This window comes from Anastrepha obliqua, chromosome 1 (genome assembly GCF_027943255.1).
Source record: "Anastrepha obliqua isolate idAnaObli1 chromosome 1, idAnaObli1_1.0, whole genome shotgun sequence".
Classification (NCBI taxonomy): domain Eukaryota; kingdom Metazoa; phylum Arthropoda; class Insecta; order Diptera; family Tephritidae; genus Anastrepha; species Anastrepha obliqua.
Genome location: NC_072892.1, coordinates 171,895,695 through 171,908,134, shown reverse-complemented (window position 1 = coordinate 171,908,134; position 12,440 = coordinate 171,895,695). Strand labels below are relative to the sequence as shown.

Below are 12,440 nucleotides of genomic sequence, written 5' to 3'. Positions count from 1 at the left end.
TGCGTGAGTGTGTGTTACATGCTAAATGTTGCAAGTAGCATAATATGGGGAAAAAGGGACTCGATCGTTGCAAAACTTGCGCGGTAAACTTTGACTGCGAATTTACCAAATGCATCCGGCGACTGATGGCACGTCGGCGCTGAAGCCAACGCCAACGCCACAGCCACCGCCAAAGTCAACGGTTATAGTCAGTCAATGTTGGTTCTTCGGCTTGTGCAGTGGTGTTTTTTTTTTTTTTTTTGGCAAGAGTAGATATTTCAATGCAAGTTTAGTGCAAATGCATTTGCACACACACATAAATATTTATGCTTTTGTGTAGCGGCACGTTTGCATGTGGCGTATCAACGTGATGAAGCATCTGCACACGTGCGCATACGTAGTAAAATCCCTGGCATGTGAAAATCTTTTATGTGTGTGAATAGAACTTTTCTGGAAATGAAGCAAAGTTATGCAAATATGGCAAGTAGAAGTGTTTTTCTTTTCCTTTAACCTCCACTTCCTTTTGAAAGCAGCCCTTTATGCTATCACCTCACTTTACCACGCCTCACTCCGCTAACCAGCGGCATTTATCCTTCATAACTTCCGCATATCTTGATTTATGTTTGTTGTTGCTTTAAATACCCACATTACAGAAATATGTAATTTGAAACATTCTGACATTCACCTGAATTGATTTCTTTGATCCACCTGCGGATTCATCTTTTTGCCAAATACTTTGCCTCGCCGAACAGCAGCTTGAAAACTTGGTAGAAAATTAATATTTTCCTTCAACGAACATATTTTTCCATTCGAAACTATGAATAACGTATGCGAATGTGTGTGTGTGTGAGTGAGTGGTAGAAGTTTCTTTGATTCTTCGAAAATTATTAAAATACAACTTTTTAATGTATATCCGTTTCAATCGAAAATATGCGCATATCTGTTTATTGGCAGGAATTAACCCAGATGGTGGAAGTTTGTTTATGCGCTTAGAAAAAAGTTGGGCAAATTTGACGGGTGAATATAAAAGATATGAGAGAGTAGTTTGTTGAATAGAATAGTTTATTCTTAGAAAGTTTTTATTTGGAGCCATTTTATAAAAACCAATCAGGGTATTACAGTTGAACACAAGTGATATGCGGGGTGTTAAAAAGAGAACGTAAATAAGGCAAATAATGTATTGGGTATGGGAATAAGTTTCCATTATGGAAGTTATGAATTATTTACACTAGGGACGGGCAGCAGAGTGGCACGCTCGCAGCAGAGCGTGCTAGCAAAGTGCTAGATGAGGGGGCGACAAACTTACATCAGAAGGGTAAGCAATAGGCGTGTACGTATATTAATCAGTTTTGAGCAACGCATATGTGTTGGTAAAAAAGAGAGTGAAGCTTTGCCAATAGCAAAGTTACCAGATAAGGGGACTTCATTCCATGTTAGGGGATTTTGAAGTGTTGGGATTTGCTAGATCGTTCATATTAAATAATAAAATGCTTTTCGTTTTTTTTATTGGAAACGCTTCTTTGAATATTAACATCATCTTTGCAAATTTCTATTTTATTTACTTTTATAATTTTTGTATTCAAGAAGCATAGGCGATTTTATAATCAAGAAGTTTGAACATTCGCATGTCAAAGTTTCATAGTTTCAAACCATGATTCAATTATAGAAGGTTAGGTAAGTAGTGACAAGGGCGCTTTGACACTCCCTTATTTTAGGGGTGCATTTACGAAGGATGAGAAAAAGGGAAAAATGTTTTCCCCTTCTTGCCTAAAGGTAGTAAAAAAGTACGTAAAGTAACTAATTAGTCCTGTACTAAGAGAAAAACAAGTATATTGGTTATTTAATCTACATTAAAATAAAACGACAGAAAAATTATAGTTTTTTCTTTAAACAAATGTAATATTTATTTAGAATATTTTCGATGTTTATCTAACACAAGAGCACGCAGAACTATGTGATGTTACTTATGTATGTGTTTTTTTTCTGCCGTTCGGAGTCGGCTTGAAACTGTACGTCCCTCCATTTGTGGAATAACATCAAGACGCACACCACAAATAGAAGGAAGAGCTCGTGTACGCGCCAATTATATATATGTATATATTAGGGTGGTCCAAAAAAAATTTGTATGCTGCCGCCCCCCAAAATAGTAAAGAATGAAAAATAAAAAGACCCGTATTTTTTTTTTTTTAATCAGACCATATTTAATGGTGCCGCCGGGGCTTTAAAATATCCCATGTATTTTGCATGGGAAAAAAATACTTTTTCATAGATTTCATGTAAAAACCTGGAAAATGAATATATTTTAACCGGATAACTCAGTTTCTCTTCATAATTGGCCAGGGAATAACAACCAATTATGAAATAATTAATTTTTTTTGTATTAACTATTTTTTATAGATATATTGTTTTTCGATTTTTTCTTAGATTTTCGTTTTATGGGGGCTTTTTGGGGTTCTATAAAAAATAGTTAATACAAAAAAATTAATTATTTCATAATTGGTTGTTATTCCCTGACCAATTATGAATAGAAACTGAGTTATCCGGTTAAAATATATTCATTTTCCAGGTTTTTACATGAAATCTACGAAAAAGTATTTTTTTCCCATGCAAAATACATGGGATATTTCAAAGCCCCGGCGGCACCATTAAATATGGTCTGATTAAAAAAAAAAAAAATACGGGTCTTTTTATTTTTCATTCTTTACCATTATGGGGGGCGGCAGCATAAAAATTTTAATATAAATTTTTTGCCATGCATTTTTGGACCACCCTAGTATATATATGTATATATACATATATAATCTTGCAATAGATTTGAGTATATTTTGTGGAAGAGAATAAAAAATAGTCATAATAAAGGAATTTAATGTGTTTAATTTACTACAATAATACAAGTCTTTTAATACACCAAAGGTCAAAATATAAAGCGTTGTTCAGTAAGAGCGCTTCAACTTTTTTTTGAATAAAACACAAACGGTTTGACTTTTTTAACTAATTTTTTTTTTATTATCGAGTTTGAACATATACATTTAATGTATACTAATGAAGTTTACACATGACAAGCGAAAAATAAAAAATATTGCGTCGTTCGCCCTCCCTATCAGAAAAAAGTTGAAGCGCACCTATTGAAAAAAAACTTTACTTGAGAAGAAACAGAAAGTTTAATTTTTTTTCTTATTTCGTACATAACAATACATGTAGATACATGTAGTATGTTACCGTAAAGACATTGCGAAAACAGAAGTTCCGTCGATCATTTCTAAATATAAGAAAAAAATTGAAATTAGAAGAGTTAAAATAGTTTGCAATAAAAATTACAAATTTACTAGTTTATAGTTTAAAATTTGTCTACCTTAATATACTTTGCGTCCCTAATATTAATAGGAAAATGTTTTAACATAAACTAAAACTAATACATCGAAAAATTTTAGATATTGGTAATATAATCCACTTTTAGTAATTGTGATGGTTTGTAAATTTACGTATATCAATACCACGTGTCTCAGTAATGAATCAGAGTGGAAATATGAGGAATGTGGGTGCTCTTGCTCGTATAGGTGTTGGAACGCTGCACTTACTTCAGGCAGAAATCAAAAACCTGTAATCCAAAAACTTAAAAATAACTCACAAATATATCATTACAACTTATCTGTAATTGTAGACTTAAAGCGCGAGGACTTGCTCGTGCAGGTGTTGCGCATACATCTACGTACAGCATATTTTTCTAGACGGGGTAAGGTATCGACGTGGACAGCCAGTTCGGAAGTCAAATTCATTTCAGAGGTAGCAGTACTAGGCACATAATAACCGTCACATGTTAAACAGGTATTTGCACCATCATACACAACACGCTCCATGTCTCCTATGAAATTGTCCGTAGCACCACATGAGACAATGGTAGAAATACGCGTATACGTGCTTTCGTTTCTAAAAACCACAATAGTTGGGCCACCTAGCTCTTCAACACACACTTTCCGCAGCAATTGCTCGTCTGTGAAGTCCTACAAATAAAAACTTTTTATTTATTACAATTTATTAGCAAATATTCTAAAAGAACTTACTAACTGTAGTTTATGTATTGTATGTAAGGTGGTCTCTATTATATTTGCAAAAACGCTGCTATAAAAACCTATGAATGAAAAAGTTTAATAAGAATTTTTACAAATGTCTGATCTGGACTTACATGTATGAAAATTCACAAACCGGTGGTTTTGTGCAGCAGAAGCCGACTCCAAATAATCGACTATCACCATATGTAAGACATAATCGACCTAAATAGTGAAAAACGACATTATTTTACAAAATAATTAGCTTTTATTATTATACTTACTTGAATGTTTACAAACAGATAAAAGATTTTCAACGAATAATAACAAAACAAAGCGCCAAAGTGGAAACGGTGTTGCCGACCAAATAATTTGCACCAAAGTTTAGTTTTTACTACAATTCAAAAATTTTTTTGTGAAATATGTACTTTTTTTTCTAAAGAAGCAACACGTTTTCAAATAAGGGAGCCGAAATGTCAAGAGGGAGCGAGAAAGCTGTTTACTTACCTAACCTTCTATAATTGAATCATGGTTTCAAACTATGTGGAGAAAAATTTGTACTGACAAATCGGTGTATATTTTTCTGAATTAAAAAATTGTCTTCGTTTACATATAAGTATGTATGTATATCGTATGTCTTTATGTTAGTGAATTGTTTTAAAGAGATGCTGGTCACAACAGCAAACAGTAATCTCAACCAGCCATGTTTTATTTAAACAATGCATGTTATAAATTTTATGTTGTTAAAAAGGACAATTTAGTTACCTGACATTGGTGGGAAAACATGTTTCCATAAAAAAATAGGGGACTTTTTCAAAAAACATTGAGGAAATTATCTTAGTAGAGTGGGTATTCTTGGTGAGTACTTACTTGCTCTCATATTCAAATCTGACGCATATGGCAATGCGCACAGTATGACAAAGTACATACACATTTTTTAATTTCAAATAAATAGTTATTATTTCGAAATATTTTTTTCAACATTTAAAATAAACTATTTTCGAAAGAAAGCTTTTCATAACTGATTTTATTGTACGCAACTCAGCAAATCGTTCCTGAAACTTTTTTTCGAGGTTTTCAAGTCCTGCCATATACTTTGTTACGTCTACGTCTTGGCTTTCAGTAAGTGTTTGTAAGCACGGGAAAAAATCGAAGCATTTTTCCTTTAACTGTCGAACCATAATAATTTTTTTTTTTAAACGCTTGAAGTCGTCATTCATATTAAAAATAAGTTTTTGTCTTCCCATTAGAGAAAAACTTAAAGCATTCAAATGTTGTGTTACATCCGTGATAAAGGCTAAGTCGCATATCCATTCTGCGTCAACAAGCTCAGGAAAACATTTTCCTTTTTCTTCCTATGAAATCCAGTAGTATGTTCAAAAATAGGGCATGTTTATAAAAACACACTCATGGACAATAAAATAGGAAACATGATTTGTTGCTAGATTGGAAAATTTTTATTTTGTATGTTTAATGTTTGTTAAGTTTTTTTTGAAAGCTTAGCTTGGTTTAAGCCAACACTTTTCGAAAATCAACGGTATTTCTGACAACCTTCACACTTCACACACTCGTCTGCTTATAGTATTACGAGATAAGCACATACCCTCATATTTAGGTAATTCTGAAGGAGACAAAATTCCTACTGCTTTTAATATACAAGACTTCACCAATTTTCACTTACACATTAGAAATAAATTTATGTTTTTGTCGGCAGTTGAACACTGTGCACTTTGTTTTGACGCTCACCGTTTCAAATTTTTAAATAGAATTTTCAGCATTTTCACTGCATCCACACCATACAAATACACTTAATATTAGTGGTTTTTTATGCGGCAATAACTTACGTAACTTACGGTCTCAAAAAATATCGTCAAAAAGTCCAGAAATTACGAAAAAACGGATTTTATTTATGAAATGTCAAAACTTATGAGTAAGAGTTGCCGCAGTTGTTAAATGTGGGAATCAATTTTGGGCATTGTGGATTTTATTATTTATAATTTATATACGTATGTATATACTCTTGGTTGTTTATTTTTATACGCAGTTGTGCATATCAGAGTGTATTGGATTTAGATGGACGAAATTAGTTGTCAATCACGTCCATTTTTTATGACAAATAAAAGAAAAAATGGTATCATTCAGTAGCTAAAAATTCTAAAACATTTAACAAACTTCGGTAGCTAAAGAGAGTTTGCAGTTCTATAAAGTAATTGCTAAAAAGCTTGAAAATCTGGATTTCTTAGCTCAATATAAAAAACATCAATTTAAAAAAATATATCCGAACTCAAAAACCATTTAAGTAATCAAAGGATAAGTGTGCATAATTTACAGATTCGTCAGTATATGCAGTGATCAATATTATTGAAGATTTACCTGTCATTGCTTTCCAATATGTAAGATTTTAATTTAGTCTCAAATGAAATATTTTCAGAGGCCTTAATCTTCTTTACATCTAGCAATTAAAAAACAGTATTACGCGAACTTTTGAAATATTTTATTGCATGTCTATTGTTGTTTATTATCTTAATTCATTATTATAATAGAAAGTGCAATATGTATTTAATTTAGTTGTTGAAGAAAAATCTACCAAAAAACAAAATTTTTTAGAAATTTTTTGATATGAAGTTAAAAGTTGTCATCCCTGGTAAGAATTCATGAATAATTGCTCTCCCATTCAGGATACAAACACAGACACAACTCGCTCAATTTTTCTGTTTCTTCCCTGTGCTTTGTTATCCCCCTTCACCTAGCACTTTTAGCTCGCAGAAGCACACGCTGCTGCACAGTGCAAATGTGCTGAGTTTGCCCATCACTAATTTACACAATTAAATGATACATGATATTATGAGAAATAGGTGCCATTGTAAGCTATAACTTTTCTCCAACTTTTAGACAGCATGCGAATACCTCTGAAGGAAAATTCGAGTTCTTTTGATTTGATCCATTCATTCAGCCAGTTTGCGAGGCTCTCGTATGAAGTGATCCCTTCTTCAATACGGGCTGACTGTATTCATCAAAACAGATGGTAATCCGAAGGTGAATGTGTGGGGCAATATGGCAGGTGGGGCAAGAATAAATATTTCTTCCTAAGCAACGACAGGGGGGCACTCCCACTACTTAGGACTGATAGCGGCAGGCTAATCACCTGCCCTACCAGAAAGCAAAAATAGATTAACGAAACCAACGCAAGACTGAGTCGACGCCCTATGGTCCCGAGTGGAGTAAACAAGGAAAAAAGAGGTTGTCTGTAAAGTCGATTAACTGGTGATAGTTTAACGCGACAACGTCATAAGAAAATACTGATGGAATGGTGGCATTTTTCAAAACAAAATTTTAATTTTATTTGTTTGATAGATATTTTGTATGGATATAGAGGAGGAGGTAAATGGAATTGCAATGGAATAGGTCAAGTTACATTTACACAAACGTGAAAAATGACGAAACATTTATCAAATTCATGAAAGGTATGTTCAATTTCGATTGTGCATCAGACGTTAATAAGTCAACAACACTAAGAGGCAACATCATCGATTTGCCTTTTTCAAGACACTTTACACTCGAAACACTCCCTTTCATTTCCTACTTTTTCTATCATCGTCCTATTCTCAACAGAGAAATTGTTCATTACCATGCACACAGGAAGAAGCCATATGCAAATACAAGTATGTGAATTTATATACAAATGCGCATATACATACATATACATACATACATATATACGTTCGCTCAAGTAGGAGACCCAGATGTCGAACGTTGCCGAACGCGGGGGCCGATTGTGCTCTTTGTCGTTCGTTCCACGCTTTCGCTTGTAGTTCAAGCAAGGTAACGACAATTGAGCAAGATGACGACACATTTTTTCGTGCGTGCAGCCAGCTAAATCGAATTATAAGACGTTATCACGTCAAAAAATGTATATTTCTGGACCGATTTACCAACGTGTGTCCCGACGTTGTCATGCAGCAAAATCAGTATGTCATGTCTACTGCCCATTCCGGCCGCTTTTATTTGAGATCTCTATTCAAACGCATTATCTGCAGTCGGTAACGATCGCCAGTGATGGTTTCATATGGTTTAAGGACTTCAAAATAGATGACACCCTGACGCCTTTCTGATCCCACCAGATGCACAACATAACCTTTGAGGCATGAATATTTTTTTTCGCTATCGATGAACCTGGTTCACCTGATGGGCTCCAACATTTTCGACGCTTAGGGTTATCATAATATTTAGATCCATTTTTCATCCCCAGTGACGATGCGAGGCAGAAAACCTCTTCTTTTCTGGCGTTCAAGAAGCACTCCTTACGCCACCAAAAGTCAATCGGGATCCCTGTCCTTCAATTTCTGTGGCACCTAGTTACCCACTTTCTGGTCCATTCCTATCGCGTGAAAAATACGACTCGTCTCAGCTGCATTTTTCCTTAAAAGATAATAATGATTTATTGGCATGACTTCCCGCAAATGCTGGTTTTTCAGGACGAACGTATGTATACATTTTTGTCACCAGATCAAAAATGATCTTTACGCTTCAAACAAATGTCTACTACTGTGATCGAGGCCCCACATATACACCTTCAAATCAGCAGTGTTACTAGAATAGTACAATAGAATAGTATCAGTTACAAAAGAATAGTATCAGCAGCGAAACCTCTTTTACGAGGGCGGAAGCTTACCCAATAATTAAGGAGGTAGTCCGAAGTACTAAGGTATCTTTCAGGCTGAGGTTGGGTCAACAATAAAAGCTGTGACACTGGTACAGTGTGGTGCGATATTCGGATATTCGCTGTTAATCAGACGGCGATAAAATCCCTCACAAAGCAGTTGACAAGATCCAAGGTAGCCAAGCCGCACAAGCTTTTAACGAGATGGCTGCGTCATTACCTCTAAAGGCAACATAGGTTTCTGGCCATTGTGACATTGAGCGGAACTGCGGGGCCGATGAGCTAGGGCGACTAGGCAACAAGTTGACTGGGGAGTACATAGACAGTGACATAGGCATATCCTGACAGACTTGTAAGCTACTTATTTTTGAGGAAATAGTAGGAGCAGCGAATGGAAGATAGCATAATGAAACCACCTGTACGTACAGTCTTAGTACATTGATTTCCATTTTAACGGGGCACTGCCTAATAACCAACCCGAGATGATGGGCGTGCAACCACATCACTTCTGCAAGACAGCTTTTGCGAAAGAGAAAGAGGAAGAAACGATCTCACAGAACCTGTGCCATTGTCTTGCTCTACCATTTTTTGTAGAATAATTTTGTACTGTAGAAATCAGGAATCTTCTAAAATTTTTGAAATACACCCACTGGTTTTAGAAGAGATATAGACAAGTTTCCCATGTGGTATCACAATGGGCTATGAGCCTAAGTGCGTCCCATAGTGGATAACCGCTTTGACATTTTTTTTTTGGTTTTTGTTTGTTTGTAAGGAGGTTGAAATCAAAGTGTCAAAAATATTATCAAATGGGCCATCGCACCAATGGCATGTGGGGCATGCTCCTATTAATACTGCAGCATATCTCCTTCTCGGCTGATTTATACCCTGGGACTGTGTTAGCATTTCTTCAAGGTTGATCCGAGATTATGTCTAAGTTCCTGCGTTCAGATACCGCTCCTGTGCGCGTATGGAGATTTTACGCCATTGATAGTATCCACGCCCCTAACTGCGTTCAAAAACTGTTGTGGGATGAATGAAACAGCGAAGAATGTGCAATAGTCCGACACTCACAAATTATTATTTTGTGTTCTGTTTGTTACTGTAGGGAGCGAAAAATAATATATACGGTTTTTTTTCTTTTTTTTTCCTTCAAAACTTTCACATTCTGACTTACCTTCTAAACTTTCCTCTCCCAGCTAATATGGTTGCACTTCATCGCACCTGCAGCCGCGATTGTTTTCACGGCGTCCCATTTAGCGATAGTCGAGCACATATCCCGGGCGAATCGTGTGTGAGCTGGCGGATGTTCGAATGCCTTCTTCAGCACTTCTCGCTCTTCACTGAAATGCTTGCAGTGGAATGCTATATGTTCTACGGTCTCTACTGTATTCGAGCAACTGGGGCAAAAAGGGCTGTGAGCCAGTTTAAAATGGTGTAGGTATTCCAGGAAGCAGGCGTGTCCGGTTTGTAACTAAGCTCGGTAGTAGTCGATAACGCCATGCTTCCTGTTCATCCCCCCTTCGAGATTTGGTGTGAGTTTGTATGTCCACCGGCCTTTGGTGGATTTATCCAATTTTCTTTGCCATTCGGTCATCGATCGCGTTCTTTCTGCGGCCTTATTTGCTACTGTCGGTTTCGCTCCTTTCATACCATATAGGCGATACAGCTCCATCGCATGGATGTCCGCTGGTGTCTTTCTAGCAATAACGCAACAAGCAACAAACCTCGTGTCGAGGTCCGTAAACAAATAGTCGTCAAAAAAAAAAAACAAATGTTCAAGTGATTGCTTTTCATTATTTGTGGAAGTGATATAGCAAAATCAAATCAGTTTTGATCAAAGTAAAATATTTCCATTTTTTCGTACTGTTGTGAACGCAATTATATTTTCATCTCATTTCCTCCAATGGATCTTTAGTAGTAACTCATAAGGACAATGTAGTAGTAATTCCCGGACAAAAAAAATTTCAGAATTTTCCCAATAAGGATTGCATTCAAATAGAACTGAGGTTGATTTTACAGAGAAAATGACATTTTCAATCAGGAGTAGTTAAGAACAAAAAACCATTTTTCTAAGGCACTAAACTTTTCAACTACCATGTATGTGTCGATTTAAAAATGGGAAACTTCCGTCTAGCCCAACAAAGTTGTTACACAAAGTACTATTCCTGTTTTCTTTTTCTGTGGGACAGCAGAGCTAAACCACAACATTAGATTAAAAAAGACTGGCCTACTGGGGAAGAGCTAGTTCCCTGTCAACTGATTGTGATACATCCACCTCTAGTATCATGATCCCTTGATTAATAATTTTACTCCCATTTACACAAAAAACTAGGGCTTATAAAGCGATTTGTAAAAGATTTTGACAAAAACGGAAATTGTTGCCTTTTTCTATCAAAAAAGTTTCCAAAACTAAGGGCAGAAAAAATAAAAACGGGAATTTTTGATGGTCAACAGATAAGATCTTTAATCAAAAACTTAAATTTTACGGACGTTATGACAGAGATCGTGAAAATCGTAAAAAAAGTTTTGATTATTTCTAAAACGTCGAAAAACTAATGAGTCACTTTCAAAGTGAGCGTCATAACACCTTCTTCATAACACATCGACTATTTCCCTGCCAATCTCGGGGATCTTAGTGAAGAACAAGGAGAGCGATTCCACCTGAACCATCGTACGATGGAGAAACGCTAACAAGGCTACTGGAACGAACACATGAGGGTTGACTATTATTGGAGCATTCAGAAAAGCTCTCTAACGTCTGCTTCAAAAAGAAAATCAAAGAAAAGAAAGTTTTTTTCAACTTAAAAACTAGATGAAATTTGATTATTATTAAATATTACTGTTTTTTTATAAACAGACATGTGTGCCAAATATTTTTTAACAAGAGCTGATACTGAAATTTCAGTTAAAGATTTGAAATCCTCACAAAAAACTGGACTAAGATCATGTGTCATAACCCACTCATCAGACATTCTGTTGTATAGTGTAATTTCTCTCAAGCTTAAGGATTAGAGGCAATTACTGATTTTAGGAAAAATGTTAAAGCAATAATTAAGGATTCATTTCTTGTAATTTAAATGATTTAATACAGTGAAAACACTAAAACTATCTCAGCTTAGAGTAAAGCAAATAAAATATTCTTAATAAATAATCGTAATAAATTCCATTGTACTTCTCTCAAAAGTTGCACAAAAATTGCTTTGATTCAAAGAGTTAATACATTATTTGTCTTATGCTCAGGGAGACAAGCATTTGTATGTGTGATATACAAATAAATCAGTCCTTTGGATTGCATATAAAGTCCTGAATGGAATTGAAGTGCATTTGCGATAAATTAAATACTTAGCATTCCATAAAAACTTTTGCCAGAAGTTAATACAAACAAATCTGAATGAATTAGTGTCTATTTTAAGCCACATTTCGTTTCAATTGCAATGTATCTATAAATCAAAATTTGTGCGATAACAGATAACAGATGTATCAATAAGTATTTAATTAATTGGTTATCGTAGAAAATAAATTCAAAAAAAAAAAAAAAAACAACAAAGAAAAAGTGATTTATAAAAATCAAATAGCAGTAAAGCAAAGAAAATGTGTAATTATTAGACAAAATAAATGTGAATTAATCAAAAGCGTCAAAAGAAAATTCAGAAATAAATAAAAATAAATAAAAAACATATCGGTAATTGTTATAAAGGAAAAGTGCATGAAACATTTTTCTTAGAAAAACTAAAGGAATTCTAAATTATAAATGA

General features: G+C 34.8%; 1 protein-coding gene across 1 annotated transcript; it reads right to left on the bottom strand.

Moving 5' to 3' along the window:
* Window positions 1-3,277: 3,277 nt before the first annotated feature.
* Window positions 3,278-4,333, bottom strand: LOC129235544 (T-complex protein 1 subunit theta-like). Its single transcript, XM_054869439.1, has 5 exons — window positions 4,310-4,333; window positions 4,163-4,250; window positions 4,041-4,108; window positions 3,625-3,980; window positions 3,278-3,577 (listed from the first exon to the last, which is right to left on the bottom strand). The coding sequence occupies exons 2-5, from the start codon at window positions 4,230-4,232 to the stop codon at window positions 3,559-3,561; spliced, it is 513 nt and encodes a 170-aa protein (XP_054725414.1). The 5' UTR covers window positions 4,233-4,250; window positions 4,310-4,333; the 3' UTR covers window positions 3,278-3,558.
* Between the last annotated feature and the right edge of the window lie 8,107 nt (window positions 4,334-12,440).